Source organism: Notamacropus eugenii, chromosome 4 (assembly GCF_028372415.1).
Source record: "Notamacropus eugenii isolate mMacEug1 chromosome 4, mMacEug1.pri_v2, whole genome shotgun sequence".
NCBI classification, from domain to species: Eukaryota; Metazoa; Chordata; class Mammalia; order Diprotodontia; family Macropodidae; genus Notamacropus; species Notamacropus eugenii.
The window spans coordinates 88,089,687-88,112,524 of record NC_092875.1 but is presented as its reverse complement, the minus strand read 5'-3'; the positions used below and the strand labels follow the sequence as shown (position 1 = coordinate 88,112,524).

The 22,838-nt window shown below is 39.6% G+C and overlaps 1 protein-coding gene across 3 annotated transcripts in view; it reads right to left on the bottom strand.

The window, feature by feature from the left end:
• LOC140500319 (uncharacterized) overlaps positions 1–22,838 on the bottom strand; it is a 45,743-nt gene that overhangs the window by 17,968 nt on the left and 4,937 nt on the right. For 2 of the 3 annotated variants that reach the window (XM_072602791.1, XM_072602792.1), the window contains one exon: positions 10,381–13,653. In XM_072602791.1, coding sequence (XP_072458892.1) covers positions 11,800–13,437 — 1,638 coding nt within the window. In that variant the 5' untranslated portion in view covers positions 13,438–13,653 and the 3' untranslated portion in view covers positions 10,381–11,799. Of the gene's footprint in view, positions 1–10,380; positions 13,654–22,838 lie in introns of those variants that run through there. The other variant, XM_072602793.1, reaches the window with a different exon arrangement.

The window sequence follows — 22,838 nt, the reverse complement described above, 5'->3', positions numbered from 1 at the left end:
GGGTGAGCAGAGAGTTGCTAAGTACAATCCTGAAAAGATGAAGGACCACTAGGTGCTGTCATCTGACTTGCAACTTCTCCTAAGGCGCTGGGCCTTACTATTTTCTCTAAATATTCACTCTTAAATGTTTTATTTCCCTCACTTTGGAATATGAATTCCTTGAAAGCAGAAACTATCTGGAATTTCTGTTTATAACCCTAGCACTTGTCACAGTGCTTGGCACATAATAAACACTTAATAAATGCCTTTTAAGTCCTTCATTCTTGATGCCTCACTCTCCCCATCTCAGTTGCCAAGTCTTAGTGATTCTGTAACATCTTCTCTACTCATAAGGCCACCAACCTAGTTCAGGCCCTCATCACTTCTTGCCTGTACTTTTACAATAGCCTCCTAATTGTCTCCCTGCCTCAAGTCTCTCCTCTCTCCAATTCATCCTCCCAAAACAGCCAAAATGATATTCCTAAAACATAAGTCTGACCATATCATTCTCCTGCTCAATAAACCCTGGAGATTCCATATAACTACTAGGATCAAATTCAAACTTTTCTGACACAGCCCATCACAACCTGCCCAGACCTACCTTTCCAACATTATACATCATTCTCCTTCATATAGTCTATAAATCTTTTTTTCTGGGTAATTTAATCATTTTATTAATAAGGCCAGCAAGTAGGTAAAAGGATGGTCATTTGGCCATCTCTCTTAGACCCAAGACCCCTAACAGTGGTGGAGCCACAGTTCATATGCCTTTAGAAGAGCAGGTATTTCCAAAAGGTGCCTACTCAACTGGTTAATCAAATGGAAGATGAGCTATCTTGGGGTACTTTGACTTAGGTCACTCAAATCTTGGTCAAAGAGAACTCAATTTCCATATCACCCATCTTGATAATGAGAATCAACCTTTCCCCAGACCTGTCTATGCAAACACAATCAGCAGGAATATACTCATTAGCCTAAACTTAGAATATATTTTATTAATCTTGATGTTCCTCATACATGACCTTACATCTCCTGTCTCCTTGTCTTTGGTCAGACTACCCTGATGCCTGAAATATATCCCTACTCAAAACTCTGCCTCCTCAGAACCACAAGTTTCCTTTTAAACTCATGTCATACATTACTTCCTACATCCTTACCCTACACTGTTCCCTCTCCTAATCTCTTCTACTTGCTATTGCTTCCCCACTAAAACTATCTTGTATTGGTTTTGAATTTACTTATTTCATAGTTCCAAGAGCTGGAAAGAATCTCAGAGACCATTTGGTTCAACCCATTCATTTTACAGATAAGAAACTCAGACCCACAGAGGTTAATTTGCACAAGGTCACACTATCAAGTAGGGCCAGGATTTGAACCCAGGTGTGACTCCCAATCAAGCACCCTTTCCATTTGCACTCTCATATACACGTAAGTATACATTTGTCCCTCCCCCTCCCCACACATACACATAGACTATAAGCTTCTTGAGGAAAGGGGCCATTTCAGTTACAGCTGGCACTCCAAGAAGTCTCGTGGAACTGAACGGAAGCAGTACTGCCCATCAGCGGGGGGCCTCCAGTGGAAGCAGATGACTGGTTTGTCCCGGATGCCTTGGAGGCGACTGTTGGACTAGCTGTTCCCTCCAGTCCCTTCCAGCTCCTAGACACTGTAAAGGATCATAACCTACTGACCACCACCACCCCCCCCCGACCCCCCGCAGAGTGGAATGAGCTGCGGTGATGGGTAGTGAGCTTCCCAACCCTGAAAGTCACAAGGTGAGGCTGGATGACCGGTTTTTTTTGGGGGGCGGGGGAAGGTCACTTTCCTCAAGACATCAATCAAAATTCAATCAATAAACAGCATTTATTAATCGTTTACTACGCGTCCGGCACAGCGCTGGAGATGGAGGTCGGGGAAGCCAGATCCCAAAACAGACAGTTCCTGCCCCCAAGGGGCTTCCATTCTATGGGGGGGAGGGGCAGACGCCCGCGAGGCCAGGAACCACATCTTCTACACGTGAATCCCGCGCCCCTCCCAGCCCTGGGCTCCGCACACAGCTGCACTTTGAATGAATGAAATATCACACCTCCTCCTCCTCCACCTCTTCTCAAGGCGGGGGGCTCTCGCCTGGGCCCCCAGGGTGGCCCTTCTGCAAGTTCCTTCCTCAGCTTACCGCCACTGTCCAAGCGGGTACAGGAGATGATGGCGAGTCGTCCAAGAGGCCTGAAGTTCTGTGACTCTACGAATCCTCCCCCGACTCCTCCCGCTCCCCGAGGCCGGCCCCAGCCCCGACTCACCCCACCCCGGCCCCCCAACTCGGAAGTAACCGACCCCTAGGACCGTTAGGGAGGCCCAGAGGGCCGAGGGTGACAAGAGCCGGAAGCGGTTCTGCCGCACCCGTAGGGGTGGGGAAGACAAGGGGCGGGGCCGCGCCGCGCTCCCGTCCGGGCACTTCCGGCCGCTCTAGGCTTCCTGGAGGCCTCTCACTGGCCTGCCCCGCAGCGGCGCTGGGCGGAGCGTGAGAGGAAGCCCTGCCCCTTCCCAGCCCTCCCCTGAGGGATCTTAGAAACAGCTGCGGCTGGGGCGGAGCCTGCGCGTCCGCCTGGTCAGGAGAACAGCTCCCACGGCTACAGCGCTTCAAAACTGGCCCAGTCCTGCGACGTATTGCGAGTGCTAGGATCCTCATTTTTACAGATGTGGAAATTGAGACTCAGGGAGAGCCCCAGAGTCCCCCAACCACTCTAATAGCTGCAAGTAGCAAATCTTGGAATGGGTCCCACCTCCCTCCGACCCGAAGTCCAGAACTCTTACTGTACGTTTCCTAGGTGCTGAAATGGATAGAGCTCTAAACCTAGAGGCAAAAAGATCTGAGTTCAAATCCTGCCTCAGACATTCCCTAGTTGTATGGCTATGGACAAATCACTTAACTTTTGTCTGCCTCAGTTTTGTCATCTGTAGAATGGGGACTGTACTAAGAGCACTTACCTCCCAGGCTTGTCATGGGGATCAAATGGGATAATATTTGTAAAATACTTTGCAAACCTTAAAACGGAATATAAAATGGTAGCTAGTATTTGTTTTAAGGATGAGAAAACTGAGATCCAGAGAAGTGAGATGACTTGCCCCATGTCATACAGGTAGCTTAGTAAATGGAACAGGATTTCGCTCTATCTGTGTCCTCTGATTCCAACTCCAGGGTTCTTTCACCCTACACAATCATTCATCCTGGCCCATTTTACATGTGATGTAACAGGCTGTCAGTCAGTCAACAAGCATTTATTAAGTGCTTATTACTTGCTAAGGAGACAAAAGAAAGGCAAAAGAGAGTGCCTGCTCCTAAGGAGCTCAGTATGCAAACAGCTAAGTACAAGCAAGCTATAGACAAATTGGAGATGTGGGCTGCAGGAATGAAGGGGTATGGGAAAAGGCTTCCTGCAGAAGGTGGGATTTTAGCTGATACCTGGCAGAAGCCAAGGAAGCCATAAGGTAGAAATGAGGAGGGAGAACCTTTCAGGCATGGGGGACAGCCAGTGAAAATGCCCAGAATTGAGGAGATGGAGAGTCTTGATCAAGGAAAAAGAAGGAAGCCAGTGCCACTAGATTATCGAGTATATTTTGAGGGAGTAGAAGGTGTAAGACTAGAAAGATAGGAGGAAGCCAAGTTGTGAAGGTCTTTGAATGGCAAACGTAAGCTTTTATATTTGATCCTAAAGGTAATAGGGAGCCAGTGGAATTTATTGAGTAGGGAAGTTATGTGGTTAGATATGTACTTTAGAAAGATCACTTTTACAACTGAGTGGGCAATGGACTGGAGTAGGGAGAGACTTGTGTCAGAGAGACTAATCAGAAAGCTATTGCAACAATCCAGGCTTATGTGAAGTGGTGAAGGATTTTATCTTATGCTAGTAACAGAACCAGACTTCCAATTCAGGTTCTATGTAATCCATATCTATATCTATCTATACATAGACTTGACTCTTTGCTACTACTCCATGCTCTACGAAGTATAATATATTTGCATGGAACGTCACTTGGCTCAAGAAAGCAGTAGAATTGGACAAGAACCAGTACCCTGACTCTTAGTCCAGGGCTCTTCCTATTGTACCAGTCTGTTCCACCGCATATTTATCTCATTTCCACTATTCTCCTCTGCTGGATCTTCATCAAAGTCATATCCATGGGAAGAACTCAGCTTATGGTTTCTCAGATATTATTATGCAAAACAACATCTCTATAAAGATGCCTCTGAGATAGATATGAAGTGGAACAGAACCAGAATACAACAGTAACATAAAAACCTAGAAAAAAGGAAGTATCAAAGAGAAGAAGGTGATCAGAAATATCAAAGACTGTAGAGAGGTCAAGAAGAATAAGACTTAGAAAAATTCATTCAATTTGGTGCTTAAGAAATCATTAGTAAGTTGGAAGAGCAGTTTCAAGTAAGTGATGAGGTTGGATGTCAGAGTATAAAAAGTGAAGACAGTGAGAGGAAAGAAAGTGGTGGTACCTATTATAGGTGGTCTTTTCAAGAATTTAACCATAAAAAAAAGGAAAGAGATACAGGACTATAGCTAGCAAGGATGAATGAATCAAAAGTGAAGAGTTTTTGAGGATGGGGAAGACGTGGGTATATTTGACAGTATATTTGAAGTAGAGAAGCAGCCAGTAGACAAGGAGAGACTAAAGATAAGTGCAAAAGTGGGGATGATAGGGGGGGAAATCTTCTTTCCTTCCTTCTTTCTTCCCTCCTTCCCTTTCTCTTCTCTTTCTTTCCTTCCTACTGCATCCCTAGTCCCATCTCTTTTAAACCATCTCCTTGTACAATAATATTACATTACTTTTGTCTGTCATCATTTGTTCAGCCACTCCCCATTTGATGGGCACCCTTTTAGTTTCCAGTTCTTTGTCAGCACAAAAAGAAATGTTAGAATTTTTTTCTAAATGGATCATTTTCCCTTTATTTAACTTCTTTGGGATATGGGCTCAATAGCAGTATTTCTGGATCAAAGGATATACACAGTTTAGTATAAAAATGCAATCCTGAAAATTACACCAAAGTGACTTTCAGGAATGGTCTGCAGCCAAAATTGTAGATGTCTTTCTGGGAATTTGGAAGATCTCCACAGGACCAGACAGATCACTAAGTTCAGCAATGGCATTGTCCTTCCTCCTGAATACCTTTCCCAGCACCTTACACTTCCCCCACATGATACACAGTAGTATGTAAAGTCCTTTCAATACCATTGTCATGATCTGTTAGAAAGGCAATGATTGCCAGTATAATATAGGAAATAGGCAAGAATGGGGTAAGGACCTAGGTAGAGCATTATCCTTAGATTTTAGAAGGGATGTCTTTTTGTGTGTGTCTAGAAGAAAGAAGTATGGAGTAAAGAGAGGATGATGATGGTCAGAAATTTTGAAGAATTGAGGAGAACTAAGGGAACCCATAAAAGATGGCCTCAAAGTCATTGAGGCAGGAGGATAGGTCACCTGCTATAAGAAAAGGACTTTGGGGCAAGGATGATGATAAGAAAGGAAAAAAGATTTGAAATAGTCACTATGGAGAAAATAATCAGGGAACAGGATACTTGTCAAGCAAAGTGCCCACCCAGTTGAGGTTATGTACCACGAATTTGTAGTGTGTGAAATGAGTTCAATTTTTAAATATTCTTCAGTAATAGTCAGCAGCCTTGGTGGAGAAATGGAGAAATTAGATGATGGGGATTACTCAGGGACAAGTTTTCAGATCAGAAAGGTCACGGAAGGAAGGGCTTCTAGGTTAGCAACTAGTGGGACAATGGTGTGGCCAGCCATGTGTGTTAAAACAATTGGATTATAGATGTCTTTAAATATCTGGAGCACAGTGCCTGGCACAAAGCAGACATTTAATAAATGCTTATTGATTGAAAGGTTGTTTTAAAGAAGATGAGTTACATTTGTTTTGTTTGGCCCCAGAAAGGAGATAGATAGAAATTATGGGAATGTAGATTTTCTTCACACTGATAAAAAAAAATTTCCCAACAATGCTATTCAAAAGTGGAATGGGCTACTTCATCAGGTATGAGGTCCTCACCTGGAATTATTTAAGTGGAGGCAGAATGGGCATGTCAGGGACAATACAAGCAGCATACATTGGACTAGATGTTTTCTGTGGTCCTATCTAACTCTGAAATATTATGATTCTGTAACCATGGATGGAACAGAGCAATAATTTTACATGCTACTCATCTTGGAGAAACCTAACCACGGAGATGTGATCAGGAGCAGAGAACAGATGAACACCAGCTAGGGGATTCAGGAAGGACAACTCACCTGGGACTCAGCAGTCAGCAGGCACACAGGTTTCTATGATCTGGGGTCCTGGGTTTTCTCAAAGGAAATGGCAAGTAGGTCTCAGTGAAGAGTCATGAATGAAGCAAGCAATGGTGTAACACTTTCTATTCTGAGTCAGATCTGGCTCCAGTTAGTGCTTGGGGTTAGAATGAAAGGAGATTTTCCCTCTGGGCTTCTTCTCCCTTACATGAGCTTCAGTGTGTCCCAGGCATTTAGGGTTAGGGTTCCATTTCTCTGATTACTTTCCTTTTTCTGTTATTAAACCATTCTCAACCACAATTTCTTGAATGTATTTGTACTCTTTCCTGTAAGATATGTTTCTTGAGGGCAGAGATGATTTTGTTTTTATCTTTGTATTCTGAGGATTGATATATATGTGTGTGTGTGTGTATACAAACACATATATACATATACACATATATATAACACCTATATACATATGTATGTATATGTATTTGTATGTATGTATATATTGGTTCAGACCAATCACATAATCAGTGTAGTATGGAAACTTTCTTCATACCTATCATCAACTCTCTCATAACATGAGAGTTACCTTGGATAAGAAGTCAAATTAGTCATCTAAGGTCTATAGCCAGTATGGGTATGAGGTGGGATTTGAATTTAGGTCTTTCTTGGTCCAAAGGCAGCCTTCCATCCACTACACCAAGTGCCTTTCATCTTATACATTTTAAGTGATTAATAAATGTTTACTGCATTACATTTTACTGAACCATTGCATTAAGATGGCAAGGAGCTAGGCCCTAAAGAACAGAGAAGTTGGGAGATAAAACAAGGATGGGGAGAGATTTCCCTCAGCGTATTTCTCAGTTCTCTCAGATTGATCTCCTATTCATTTTTCTCATTCCAACTTGTATTGACATTAATGTACATAAGTGTTCCAGCCCCCTCTATATCATAATAAATTCCTTAGAAGCAATCTTTTCTCCCCTTCTTTGCAATGTTCAGCATGGAGCCCAGGGTTCCATACAATAAGACTTAAATAAATATCTGTTGAATTAAATTTGCTTGTGGATTAAAGGCCTCCCAAGAGAGAGGTTGAGCTCTGGATCTTTGTGTAGGCACACAGGTGGCAGCAGAGAAGTTCTGCCTCAGGCCCCTCTCTTTCTGTTGTAAGGGGTGCATTTTTCATAGGCATAAAGGGTATGGTTTCCACAGGCAGCAGAACATGCTCTACCCTCGGCCTAAAGAATCTTTTAGTTTGGAGAAGCTGGGGTGGGGCAGGTGGAGGGAGACCCTCCAAATACATTTCTAGGGATCTGTGTCTGGTCCTATGCTGTGTAATATTTTCATTCATGGCCTGGATGATGGCCATGCTCAACAAATTTGCAAATGTCTCAAAAATGGAAGAATAGCTAATACACTGGACTGATAGAATCAGGACCTGCAAAGATCCTGACAGGTTAGCATATTAGACTGATCTGACTTAGACAAAATCCAGGAGGGATAAACAGAAAGCCTTATACTTGGGTTAAAAAATCAACTTCAGAAGTATAGGTTAAGGAAAGCACAGTTAGATAGTGGTTTATCTAGAAGAGATATGGAGATTTTAGTGGAGTGAAGCAAAGTCAGTCTTGTGATATAAGTGCCAAAAACATTAATGTGATTTGGGGCTTCTTATAACGAAGGTGGTGATAGTACCTCTCTACTCTGTCCTGGTCAGACTGCATCTGGAACATAGCATTAAGTCCTGGCCACCATAGTTTGAGAAGAACATAGATGAGCTAGAGAGAGTATCCAGAGGAAAGCAACTAGGATGGTGAAGTTCCTTGAGTGTGTTACATGAGAATCATAAACTCCTTGATGGCAGGACTATTTCATCTTTGTCTTTGTAAACCCCAGATGTAGCACAGTGCCTGAAATGTGTTTATTTAATAAATAGTGGCTGACTGAAGGAACTGGGGCTGTCCTATTTCTCCTATTCAATTATCTATCGCACTACTGTCTCTTCTCAAGCTACCACAGTACCCTTCCTTCCATCCTTTCAGCTGTTGGTCTTTCATACATCAGTGAAAAAATTGAGGACATTTATCTTGAGTTCCATCTTCTCCACACCTTCTGCAGGCCTTTTCCAGCCTCCCCACTCCACCCCGCTCCAGATACTAAAAGTGCCTTCCCTTTTAAAGTCACCTAATGTCCATTCTATATGTGTCTTTTATATCCTTATCTATGTACAGGTCCTCTCCCCAATCAGGATGTAATCTTCTTGAGGAAAGAGACTGTTTTTGCTTTTTATTTGCTTAGTGCAGGTTCCCCACCCCTGACTTATCACAGTGCTTGAGATATAATGAATACTTGTCAACTGAGTCATTGATTGATATTTAGCCTGGAGAAGACATGATAGATGTCTTCAAGTACTGGAAAGGCTGACATGTGGAAGAGAGTTGAGATTTATTGTTCGTCCCCAGCAGCAGGATAAGGAGTAACAGGTGAAAGTTGAAAAAAACTTATTAATAAAAGTGTTCCATAAGCAGAATGGACTGCCTTAGGAGGTTATGCATTTCCCCTCATTAGTGATCTTCAAGCAGATGTATCACTACTTGTCAGGTAAGTTACAGTAGGGATTACTTTTCAGGTATGTTTTGGACTAGATGGATGCTAAACTCCCTTTCAATTAATAAGCACTTAATAAGTTTCTACTTGTATGTCAGGCAATGTGCTAGGTGCTGAGAGGATGAAGAAAAAACCAAAAGCTCTTCAAGGAACTTACATTCTATCAAGGGAGAAAACCTGTACACGTACAATACAATGTAATTTTGAGAAGTACTAAGGTGCTTGAGGGATCAAGAAAGGCCTCGTGTAGGAGGTAGCATTGATCTGAGCTTTGAAAGAAGCTAGGGATTCTAAGAAGCACAGGTGAAGGGCTGCATTCTAAGTATGGGGAACAATCTTATGAAAGGAGATGGGAATTGGAATGTCATGTGGAGGAACAGCAATGTCAGTCTGTCTGGACTTTAGAATAAGGAAGGAGTCTAATATACTATAAGCCTAGAAAGACAGATTGGAGTCAAGTTATAAAGAGCTTTAAAAACCAAGGGAATGTGCATTTGATATTAGAAATCACAGGGAGCCACTGGTGCTTATTGAGCAGGGGCGTGATATGGTTAAACTTGTTTTAGGAATAGTATTTTGGAAGATGTGGTGAAAATGAAGAGGGAAGAGGGAAAAACCAATAAGGAAACCATGGCCATAGTCCTGGTGATAGGTGATATCAGAACTTGGGAAGTACCTGTGAAGCAAAGAGATGGGGAATAAACTTAAGAGGTATTGTAGACTTGATAACTGATTGGATATGTGGGATGAGGCAGAGTGAGGGCATGAGGTTGACTCTGAAGTTGTGAATCTGAGTTAGAACAATGGTGGTACCTTTGAAAGAAATAGGGAAGTTCAGAAGCGGGGCACTAGAATCTTTGGTTCAGATTTAGAGCTATTTAAGGTGGGGTTTGAACCCAGGTCTTCCTGACTTTAAACCCAGTAGTCTGTCCAGTATACTATGCTGCCTCTCAATGTTGAGTTTGAGATGTTTATAGGATATTGAATTCAAAATGTCCAACAGAAAGCAGGTGATATTGGATGGGAATTCAGGAAAGGCTGTGGTTGGATATACACACATATGTGTGTGTGTGTGTGTGTGTGTGTGTGTGTGTGATTCACCTACATAAAGACAAATGAACTCATAGGAAATATGATCACCAAGGATCAGTTTAGAGAGAGAAGAGGGTCTAGAACAGAGCTCTGATTTTGGGGGAGATGATAGGCATTCATCTCAGTGTAGGCAAAAAATGTTTAAAAACCAGGGGAAAAGGAATAATGTCTATGTCTGAGAGACTGCAAGACTATTCAAACTTGCTTAGCACAGGGAATAATTCTATTATATTTTGCACTAAAAGTATTGCACACTTATTGTTAAGAGGGTAGCTCCAAGACAGGACAAGTTTTGAGTGCCATTTGTATTAAAAACTTTATAGTAATGATCCAGTTGGTACAAAATAAATGACTGCTGAATAAAGAGTTAAGAGCTAAAAGACAGAAAAGGACAGAGATGTGTCAAATGAGAAGCAGAGGCCATAAGGACTTATATATTTAAGATTAAAGAGAATATTTGTCACATAAATTTTTTTCATATCTGGTATTCTAAACAGATGAGGGTCCTTTCTGTGAGAAGCTTACAGGATTTAATCACATTTTGTTATAGTATAGACCTTGACATTTAACAAAGCTATAAACATTATACATATGGATTTCATGTCACTGTTTTTAGATATGAGAGGGCTAACTCAAACTTTGAGTGTCTGGGTCAGTATTCAAAAAGGTCTCAGGCTATAATTCAAGGCCAACTCTAATGAAATGAAGTCTAATATAAATAAATGTAAAGCACTACATTTGGTTATCACATGTAAATACAAAATTAAAAGAGATGGTTAGGCAACAATTCACGTGAAAACTATCTAGGGGCTTTTGGTGGACTGCAAACTCACTATGAATTAATGAAGTGATATGGAACCCCAAAATATCTAACAAAAATACTAACATGATATTAGACTGAATTAATACAGGCATGACCTCATCTGGACTACTCTATTCATTTCTAGGTACCGTATTTTTAAAAGAACATTGAAGAAAATGGAGATAATAACTTCAATTCAGTTGAAGAGAGTTTAATGTGGACCAATGGTTCTAAAACTTTTTGGCATCAGTGCCACTCTTTAAAATGATTAGGACCCCTCCCCGCTGTGCCAAAGAGCTTTGTTTATATAGGTTATATCCACATTTACCATATTAAAAATTAAAACATCTTATAACTAATATGAAAATAGTTTTGACCTTGAGAAACCTCTAAAAAGAGGTCCTGGACCAAAGTTTGAAAACCACTGGTCTGGGAAGTGCATGATAGCTGACCTTGAGTATCACAAAAGGCTTAAATGAGGAAAGAGGACCAAATTTTGTTGTCATCAGAGCAGAATTAGGAGCAATGGCTTAAAGTTGCAGACAGGCAGATTTCGGCACAATGTAAGGAAAGAATTATTAACAAAATGTTGTCTAAAAGGGTAATAATCTGCCTCAGGAGGTAGAAGAATCCCTATCACTGGAGGTCTTCAAACTGAGATTGGATAACTATGACAGGGAGAATGTAGGAGGATTCCTTTTCATTTACAGGTTGAGACCAGATGACTTCTCTGCTGCCTCCGAAAAGCTGTGAGATCCAAAGATGAGGTATTGCTAAAGTCATTCCAACATTCTTATTGATTTTTTTATAAGCAGGACTATTCTGATATAAATTAAATGAAGGGTACTACAAGTGCAGGCTTGTTGGCATGCACTACATTTATAGTTTTTCTTGCATACTGGTTTTCTAAAGTAGTTTAAGGTGTGAATTCCAGTCTGAGGTTTTCCTGTACTTATCCCATTCATTCAGTTTCTTTTCAGGAAACTTTTTATGGCTTAAAGTATCAGAAAGTTTTCATATTAATTACTTTGGTTGGATTTCTCATCAGTATGAGTTCTCTGATGTAGAATAAGGTAAGAACTCCTACTAAAAGCTTTCCCACATTGGTTACATTTAAAAAGCTTTACTCCAGTATGAATGATCTGATGCTGAACAAGAGTTGAACTCTGACTGAAAGCTTTCCCACATTCATGGCATTCATAAGGTTTCTCACCAGTGTGAACTCTCTGGTGCCTAATAAGAAGTGAACTTTGAGTGAAGGCTTTCCCACATTCAGTACATTTATGGGGTTTCTCTCCAGTATGAATTCTCTGGTGTAGTCTAAGTTGTGAGCTCTGACAAAAAGCTTTTCCACATTCACTACATTTATGAGGCTTTTCTCCCGTATGAATTCTCTGATGTAGAGTAAGTTGTGAGCTTTGACTAAAGGCCTTCCCACATTCATCACAGGCATAAGGTTTTTCTCCAGTATGAATTCTTTGATGTTGAATAAGTTGTGAACTCTGACCAAAGGCTTTGCCACATTCATCACATCCATAAGGCTTTTCTCCAGTATGAATTCTTTGATGCTGAATAAGTTGTGAACTCTGAATGAAGCCTTTACCACACTCACTACATTTATAGGGCTTCTCTCCAGTATGAGTTCTCTGATGTAAGATAAGGCCTGAGCTGCAACTAAAAGCTTTTGAACATTTATTACATTTATATGGTTTCTCTCCAGTGTGTATTAACTGGTGTTGAATAAGACGTGAGCTCCAACTGAAGGCTTTCCCACACTCATTACATTTGTATGGTTTTACTCCAGTATGAACTATCTGATGCTGATCAAGAGTTGAACTTTGACTGAATGATTTCCCACATTCCTTACATTTGTAGGGTCTTTCTCCAGTGTGAATTCTCTGATGTAGAATAAGGTGTGAGTTCTGAATAAAGGTTTCTCCACATTCGTTACATTTGTAGGGTCTCTCTCCAGTGTGAATTCTTTGATGTCTAATAAGTAGTGATCTTTGATTGAAAGTTTTTCCACATTCATTACATGCATGAGGCCTCTCTCCTGTATGAATTCTCTGATGTAATACAAGCTGAGAATTCTGACCAAAGGCTTTTCCACATTTATCACATCCATAAGGTTTCTCTCCAGTATGAATTCTTTGATGTTGAATAAGGTGTGATCTCTGACTAAATGTTTTCTGACATTCATTACATTCAAATGGCTTATCTCCAGTATGAGTTTTCTGATGTCTATTAAGTTGTGAGTTCAGACTGAAAGCTTTACCACAATCATCACATCTGTGAGGCTTTTCTCCAGTGTGAGTTAACTGATGTTGAATAAGCCGGGAGCTACAAATGAAAGCTTTTGAACATTTATTACATTTATATGGTTTTTCTCCAGTATGAATTTTTTGATGTTCTCTTAAGTTTGAGTTTCGACTGAAAATTTTTCCACACTCATTACATTTATGTGATTTCTCTCCAGTGTGAATTCTCTGGTGTAGAACAAGGTCTGAATTTTGCTCAAAGTTTTTGCCACCATTATCATATTCACAGACTTTTTCTTTTGTTATTCCTTTCTGATGTGCAATGAGTGCTGATTCTGCGCCAAGTTCATTTCGTTTTTTCGTGATGTCCTCTATGGTGGTTTTCTTGTGAGTCATCATGGCTTTATCTTTTTCAAGGGAAGAGCATTTCCTCAAAATCACTGCTGTAGAGTTCCTTGAAAATGTTTAAGCTCCTCTCAGGTTTAAAATATTCTCCAAACTCATGTTCTTCAGGGAAATCCTTTAGGATTATTTCCAGTGTTTCTCCGTTTGATGCTACTCTTTTGAAATTTCCCCCTTTTTCATATAACTGCTCATTCTCAGTTCTTTCCAAATCTGAAACAAGAAATTGAAAAATAATGGCTGAGAAAAAATAGTATTACACTAGGAACAGCATCACTGACACTTCTTTTAAGCACTATATGTGGCTCTGCTTGTTCTCAGAACTTAACATAAAATCTGGATGGAAAATGGAAGGTTGTAACTAGAAAGCAGGAGAAATTAAGTATAGGGTATAATCTAGATGAGGGGCATAGTGAACATAAAGTGAACCAATGGAGGGGGGTGGAACATTTGATCAGTGGAACAGATTAGGCAGGGGAGGTGGGAAAGAGTAATAAATTTTCAAGTGTAAACAGAGTATATGGAAGACAAAATAAGTTTTCAGTAAGTATGTGATATATGGTATGGTCAGTGGTGAGATGGCCTGAACAGGTAGATGAGAATATCTGATGGGGGAGTAATTAGAATTACACAGAAATAGAAAAGAATGCTTCATTAGCTAATGAATTTCCTAGTCACCGGAGGAATTAGCAAAGAAAGCAGTGAAATTGGTGCTAATGAAGAAAGAGGAGGAAAGGAAGCATAGTGAAACAGAAAAATACTGGATTTGGCATAACAGAACCTGAATTGAAATCCAGGCTCTGAAACTTACAAGATGTGTAACATCAGACAAGTCCCTTTACTGCTTTAACCATGTTTCCTCACCTATAAAATGAAAAAGTTGGATGAAATGACTTCTCAGGCCCCTTTCTATAAATACTGTAAACCTATCAGAGCAAGGTAGGTGAATTGGGACAAAGAAGCCACTTTTCCAGGGAAGGAATCTTTTCATTGAAATGTTGCAAGGTTATACAGTGGAAAAGATAATCAAAGATGATAGTGTCTTATTTTGTCTCTTTCTCTGAAATTAGGAAAGTCATTCTCTCAGGAAAAAGTCTACATCGGCAAGAATTGAACAAAGGCAAAGGACCTGTTTTTTTCAAAAGGGAAGAAAATAGGGTCCCTTAATATCTCTCTCATTTTCGAAGATCTTTCAAATATCACTAAAAGTGCTTCCACAAGCATAAACATTGAGTTCATCTAGGTGACTTGAAAGCTTCTTTCTTACTATTTCTCTGCTTACTTTGGGTATCAATTCCTTATTAGCCATTTGTATTCTATTCCTCTTAGTGCAAGAGTGATTCTTGTTGGTATAAAAAGGAAGCAAAATTAAAACCGAGTCATTTCATCTTCTCTCTGTTTTCTGTTATCATCACAATCCCATTCACCCCAAGCAGCAGTCCGATCCCTTCTTTGATCCTCCCTTTTTCTCCCAATATAGCTTCTAAGAAATAAATTTTTAAAAGTCTTTTTGTTGTTCTCATCTACTCTAGCTTATTCTGAGCTTTAGCACACCTGATACTATTTTTATAAAACAATGCCATGTCTTTCTTCTCATTCTCTGTTACTTGTCTTTGCCTCCACATTTTGTACAAGATTTTTAAAATATGAGTTGTTGAGTTCCCTATGCATCCACATGAGTCTCTTCAGATAATTACCATTTTTCTTCCATATTGGAATTGTTCCTTTTGTACCCCTAGAATTTTATTCTCAAGAGATTTCCTATACCTCCTAGACTGCCTTTTCCTATAGAATTTAATCTATGGCATCCTACTTATTTTCCTCTCAACTCTTGGAGTTCTGTCTTCCCAAAATCTGGGCCTACTTTGCTTTCTCTTAAGAGAAAATAATAAACTCTGGGAAAGAACAGTCATTTCCCTCCAACTAGTTCCTCTTTGTTAGTGAGAATCAGCTCCCATTTAGAATTTCCCCTTATTGGTTCCTCCACCTTTTAAAGAATGTTATCAGTAAGGCATATCACTAAGTTGTTAGCTGCTCTGCTTTGGATAGAGAGAGAGTTCAAATACATGTCCAAATAACCAAAGTCCTCTCATACTTCTCACTCTTCTTACCCTGCACAAGATCATTACTACTGTGATCACCTTCCTAGAAATCACACACCAGTTTAGTTGTTTACTCTTGAACTAATTCCTAGTCACGTGCTGTTGTGGCTCTATCTATACAATTGTCTCACTATCACCTCAAACCAAAATAAAGACAAAGCCATAGCTTTGCCAGAGGATGGCAACCCTTGGCTGACTTCTCCATTTGGGAGCAAAGGCGTGGTCACCTCCATCCCTGCCCACTGGAAATGGTCCCTAAATTATTTCCTTTCTGAATCCTCAATATTTTCATCGCCCCCCTCTTTCCCTTTAGCTTCCTACCAAGGCCAGACAGGGAACTTGTCACCTCTAATCTAGATTACAAACAACAAAACAGTAACATCTCAAATTTTATAGAGCAGTTCTAGGTTTACCGAAATCTCCACAACAACCTGATAAGGTAGGTAGTACACGTTTTATCATCCACATTTTCCCCCATAAGTAACGTAATTAAAGCTAAGAGTAATTACAGAGTTTCTCCACAGTCATGCAGCTACTATGTGTCTGAATCAAAATTCAAATCTAAGTTTTCTTTATTCCAAGTCAAAAGCTCACTCCCACACTGCTGTTCATCTAACACCCAGGACTCAGACTTCTCCACTTGTCACTAACACTTACAAAGTTCCTAGAAATATTTTCAGATACTAGACAGTTAATAAATGTTGAATTGAAAACTAGTCTTTCTGCACATGGATATGGATGGGCTACCTGAGGCCATGTTAATGCTGTCTTACCAAGTCCTTTTTCTTCAAGGACTTCCCCTTGGAGCAGAGATTGCCCTCGATTTTCCTGTTCTGCTTTTACTCAAAGCAAGTTCTTTTGATTTATCTATCTGTTGTCCTTAGGCATTTTCCATTGCAATACCTGATACAGATGGTCAATGAATAAGCACTTATTAAGTGGTTACTACATGCCAGGCACTGTGCTAAGCACTAGGAAGACAAAAAAAGGCAAAAAAACAAAAGAAAAAGAAAAAGAAAACCTTATTACTACTCTCAAAGAGCTCACATTTTCATGGGAGGGACAATATGAAAACAATTATGTACATACACTGTAATTACAGAGAATGAAGTACAAAATCTGAATAATTATGGCGATAAAGGATGATTAGGATTTCCACTAACTAGTTTCTCTCCCTCACCTGTGCAGGAACCTCTCTGGGATTCATCTTTTTCTTTAGCTTCCTGAAGATCAACACCCATTGCTCTTACTCTGACTCCAGCCAGATCACGATCAAACTTAGATGCTAGAAGTCCTGCTTGTAAGGAAGGAAATAGGATATACTGGTTTGTGCTAGGAATGGAAGCTAAAGCAGGCTACAGGAAACAGGTGGAAAGGGAACAAAAACGCCAAGAGTAGAGACCTCATAAGACTCCACTCAAAGTAGGAGTCTCTTGAAAACATGAGAATTTAAGCACATAAGGACAAAAGATCATTGAGAAGTGGAAAGAGCATTGTCTTGAAGTCAGAAGACCTAGATTAAATCCTTGCTTCTGTTATCTTGGGCAAGAGATTACCCTCCAGCCTGAGTTTCCTAACTCATAAAATGAAGATAATACTTGACCTCCCTCAAAGCATTGTCATGAGAAAGGCGGTCTGTAAAAAGTAGTACACCAAAGAAACCAGAGCTATTATTATTTTATGCCTCCTTCCTGGAAGAATAAGCAACTTGTATTGCCATAGAAAGTAAAATGGATAATTTCAATTATATGAAATTAAAAAGGTTTTGCACTAAGAAAAACCAATACAGCCAAAATGAGAATAAAACAGGAAACTGGGGGAAAATTTTCACAGCAAGTTTTTCTGATAAAAGCCTCATTTCTCAAATGTATAAGGAACTGAGCCAAATTTATGAAAATAAGAGGATTGCCCCACTAATAAACGATAAAGGATATGAACAGGCAGTTTTCAGAAGAAGAAATCAAAGCTATCAATAGGTACATGAAAAAATTCTCTAAATTATTATTGATTAGAAAAAAGCCAATTAAAACTCTAAGGTATCACCTTGCATCTATCAGATTTGACTCACGTGACAGAAAAGGAAAATGACAAATGTTGGAGTGGTGTAAAAGCAAGCACTCTGACACACACAGGAGGGCATGCTATCACAGGTTCTTTGATCTGCTTTTCTAAAAGGAAAGCAACTTCTGGGGAGGTAAACAATTACTTTAATCAAGTACATATATTGTTCACTTAGTTCAGGGGGAAGAGTCAGCACCCTGAACTTCAGAGAAAATAAAAAGCTTCCAACAGTCTGACCATAAGCAATACATACATCACAGATGAATAGACAAGATAACTGTCTGACCATAAATACATAGTTACCAGGGAGAGAGAAGCACCAACATCTGGGTTTTCAAAGCCAGGGGGCTCCTTAGAGGCTGCCTGGTCTTGTCTGGCCAAACAAACACTTCCAATGAGTAAGCCCCAAAGTAAAACCACAGTAAATACCTCAGAGTATTTATACACTTTTCAGAGCTAGGGGACATCACAATCCTTGAGAACTAGTGCATTAGAAATTAACAAAAGGTGTGGGTCTCCCCTAATCAAGGTTCCCTTAATGGGCAGGCCCACCCATGGGTGGGGAAGATCTTTAACCTCATTAGTATTACAAGGGGACATAGAAAAACAGAGACATTAATGCATTGTTGGTAGAGCTGTGAAACGGACAACCATTCTACAGAACCATTTGGAACTATGTTCAAAGGGCTATAAAATTGTGCATACCCTTTGACCAACAATACCACTACTAGTTCTGTAACCCAAAGAAATCAAAGAAAAAAGGAAAAGGATCTATATGTACAAAAATATTTATAGCAGCTCTTTGTATGTTGGCAAAGAATTGGAAATTGAGGAGATGCTTATCAGTTGAGATATGACTAAACCAAAAGTGACATATGATTGTGATGGAGTACTATTATGCTGTAAGAAATGATAAGAAGGATGGCTTCGGAAAAACTTGAGAAGACTTATATATGCAAGACTGATGCAAAGTGAAGTGAGTAGCACCAGGAGAACATTGTACACTGTGGGAAACAAGGAAGTTCGGTTTCCACAGTTTTGAGTGATGTGACCTAGGACAGTCAGGTAAAGGTCAGAAACTTGTGCGCAAGCTTGATGAGCTGTTTGAGGAAAAGTCTATGAGAGAGAACATGAAGTCACATGGCCAAGGGATGGTGGTAGGCTGAGTCTAAAATTTGTAACACTATAAGAAGTTTCCATTATTCTGAATGTGTTGTAGTCTTCTTCTAGCCTTACTGGAAACTACCTGTTCATTCAAGAGAATGAATGTAGAAGGCCCTCATTCTAACAAACTCCATTTTAATAAATTTTCCTTGATGCCCTTTTGTGTGTCAAGTTCATCTCTAACAATTTTGGCGCCCAATGTGGGGCTTGACTCACTGACTTGAGGGAGTGAAGAAACACAGACAGAGCACTCCTGTAAAAAAATTTTTTTTTTTTTTACAATCCTTGTAAGTTAAATCTACTCCGTGCAAGGACGCGACTCTGAACCACATTCAGGGAGTTCAGAGGAATTGAGGAGCAAACTTGCCACCGGCTGAGATGTACAATTCCTGTAAACTCTCTTTTAATAAATTTTCCTTGATACCTTTTGGTGTGTCAGGTCCATTTCTAACATACATAGTAACTGCAATATTGTAATGACATCAAATGTGAAAGACTTAGCTATACTATACAACGATCTAAGACAATTCCAAGGGACTCATGAAGAAAAATACTATCTACATCCAGTAAGAGAACTAATGAACTCTGAATGCAATCTGAAGCATATTTTTTCACTTTATTTTTCTTGCCTTTTTTTGGCAACATGGCTAATATGGACTTTGCAAAGTAAGGAGAAAAATCATAGGATTTAGAGTGGGGAATGAACTTAGAGATCCATACAGTCTACTTCTTCATTTTACAAATGAGAAAATGAAGACTAAGAAACTGGAAATCCAGTTTATAGGGAAGAAAATAGGATATATTGATTTGTGCTGGGAATCTAGGATGCAGTGGAAGGCGTGGAAAGGACAAAAGAGATACCCTGACCACATTTACAATGGGAACAGATGGCAGAACTAACATATAAACTTAGGTCTTCTGATTCCATATGCAGCACTCTTCTAGGGAACAATTTTAGGACCTCAAGAAGGGCCATCAATGGGAGCAGAGACACTATCACCTGGTCTTTTAGGTTCACTTAGTGGGAAGGGCAGGCACTGGTGACAGGTGAAGCTGAAGAAAGAAGAAACATAAATGAGAGCGGCTTTGGTATGAAATACTCCCGTTCATTTCTCATATGACTTTCCTCAACAGAAGATTCATGGGCCTCTATAGATAGTCTCTACTTTAATGACTAATATTTCTTGTCATTAAGTCACCTGCGCAACAGAGGCAATACAGAGGGTTATATATGAAGAAGTTAGTCCCAAATGGAAGAAAGGAAGGGAGTAAAAAGGGGAAGAGGGAAAAAGGGAAGAGAGAAAGGAAAGAAGAAAGGAAAAAGGGAAGAAAGGAGAGAAAGAAGAAGAAAGGAAGAAAGGATCTACTATGTGCTAAACACTCTACAGGTATTATCTCATTTAATCCTCACAACAACCCCAGGATGTAGGTTCTATTGTTATCCTCATTTAACTGCTGGGGAAACTGAGGCTGGCAGAGTGTAGTGACTTGCTTACATAACTACATAAATGTCTGAGGTCATATTTGGATTCAGATCTTTTTGATTCTAGACCCAAAACTCTATCCACTGCACCGTCTAGTTGCTTTAGAAGAACGCATGGGTTATTAGGAGAGTGAGGCAAATCTGACCACTTTAAAAACATACCAGTCCCCTTCACTGAGTAACTCAATAAAGGTTGAGCACTGAACATAAGCAATCACCATGAAGATAACTGCAAGCTGATATACCTACATCTGTTGTAGAGGATAAAGAAGAAAAATTCTAGGGAGAACTTGACAAAAGCCTCCAGACAAACTCAACTTATACATTTACACTCAGTGACTATACTACTAGGGTGGGCAAAGGGAAAGAATGGTGAAAAATATGTTGAAAATTATGGTTTCAGATTAAGAAGTCAAAGACTTGTAAGCTACTCAGAAGCTTCATGCCTACATGTTATGAATACTTTTAAAAAAAAAAAGTCAGAAGGCATTGATTGTAGAGAATTGAACATAACAAAAATGAATCTAACTGTAATGTAACAGAAATGACTGGTTATTAATTTGAAAGTTGTCCCCAAATCAGCTGAGTCCAGTAAGATTAACTAACAGTTGGAACAAAGGAGAAAAATCAACACTAAATTAAAACTGTGATAAAACTGAGACTATCAGGCTGAATACAATTATAATAGCTCTAATACAACCTATTCAAAAAAGTTGCCGGTGCTAAAGATTAGTAAATAGATAAAGGTAATGACATTGACTCTGATTATCATCATTTCTGGCAGAAGCTCATAGAAAGGTGATGCCATAATTAAGACAACAAGAGTCCAGAAACTGGCTCATCCAGGAAGTACTTGATTTCCTTGCCAAAAATTGCAGCCAAGGGCAACACTAGCTTAAAGTGTTTGTTTACAAAATTATGGGCTAGAATGGTAGAAGCAGAGTGGTGAGAGTACTGGACCTGGTGTCAAGAACAGAGTTTGAATCCTCCCTCAAACATTTATCAGTTATGTAACCCTGGGCAATTCACTTAACTAACTACTGCCTGCCTCAGTTTCTTCATCTGTAAAACTGGGATAATAAAATTTATATGTGATGGTTGACCTGAGGATAAAATAAGATACTATATGTAAAGTGCTTTTTAGACCCCAAAGTGAAATAAGTCAGCTGATATTATTTATTAGAATTGCAAATACTATCACACTGCAAAATAGCAAAAAGCCGTAGAGAAAATAAATCTGCCAAAAGATCCATCCCAAAAGGGAATTTACAGATGAAGATTAAAGGAAGACAACAGACAAAAAAATAAAACAGATATACCAGCACTCCTACAGAAATAAGGTCTCACTAATAACATAATCAACTGCCATAGGTGCACTCTAGCATCTGTAAAATGGGGATAGTAGTAGTCCCTACAGATTTCAAAGGGGCATTATGAGGAAAAAATGAGATAATGTATATGTCAACAGGCAATCATAATGTCATAAGACTTATGTGAAAACCAGATTTATTACAAGAGAAATAAACACGCATGTGGAACCCAAAGAATTCACAATCCTTACAGAAGTTTGCATATTTACGACAGTACAACAAAAGGAGAAGACAATGGGAAGGGCATGACATGGGAGGGGAAAAGTACAGTAACCTCTCCTGAAGGGGAGGGGCAAGGCAATGGCAAAAGTCATATTCTTTTCCCTTGGGAACCATTAGACTATGAAGATAGGAGGGTCTGCCTATCTGCAAAGGACCCCGGCTGCAAAAGCATTTCTCCCAGCCTGGCACAGGCTGACTGGCACCTGTATTGCCTCCCAAGGACACGCAGGGAATCCAGCTTGGGGTGCAAACAACAAATTATTTCAGCTGGGGTGGGGGTGGAGGGGGTTCTCTTTGACACATTCAGGGCCTCCTGCTTGCTCTAGGTCCAGTGTTTCTGGAAAATATGGCAATTCAAAAAGACATATTTAGGAGACCCTTTAACTGTCCTTAACATCTGCAAAGCTCATTTGCAAACTTTAAGGCACTATATAAAATGCTACCTAGCTATTATATATTTGACATGTCTCCCTCATTCAAATGTAAGTTCCTGGAGGGCAGGGAGTTTTTACTTTTCCTTGTATCCTCAGAATTTAAGACAATACCTGGCACTGACTGAAGGTGATCTGATTTCAAGTCCCCTTTTTACCTTCCACCTTACTGAATTTACCTATTATTATATTAGGTAAGAAATACTGAATTACTTAAAATATTGCTTCAGCATCTTTTAGCCCCATTTCTTCTGTAGAAGGTTTTCAGCGTTTTAGTTTACATTTAGTGTGGCCCTATTCCAGCTATGCCAATTGTATTTTCTAATTGAGAAAAAGCTTCCATTTTATCTAATAAACATGAGCATAAAGTAATATAACTATGCTATCATTGAAAATGTTAATATTTTTAGGAAATGATATATTAGTAATGGTAATGTTAATTTTATTAGTAAATGGACACTTGAAAGAGCATGTCAGTGATATTTGAAAGATTATGGAAAAAGAGAAGACTGTACAATTGGACAAGAAAACGGAGTCAACAGACTATAGTTCAGCAACTTTGATT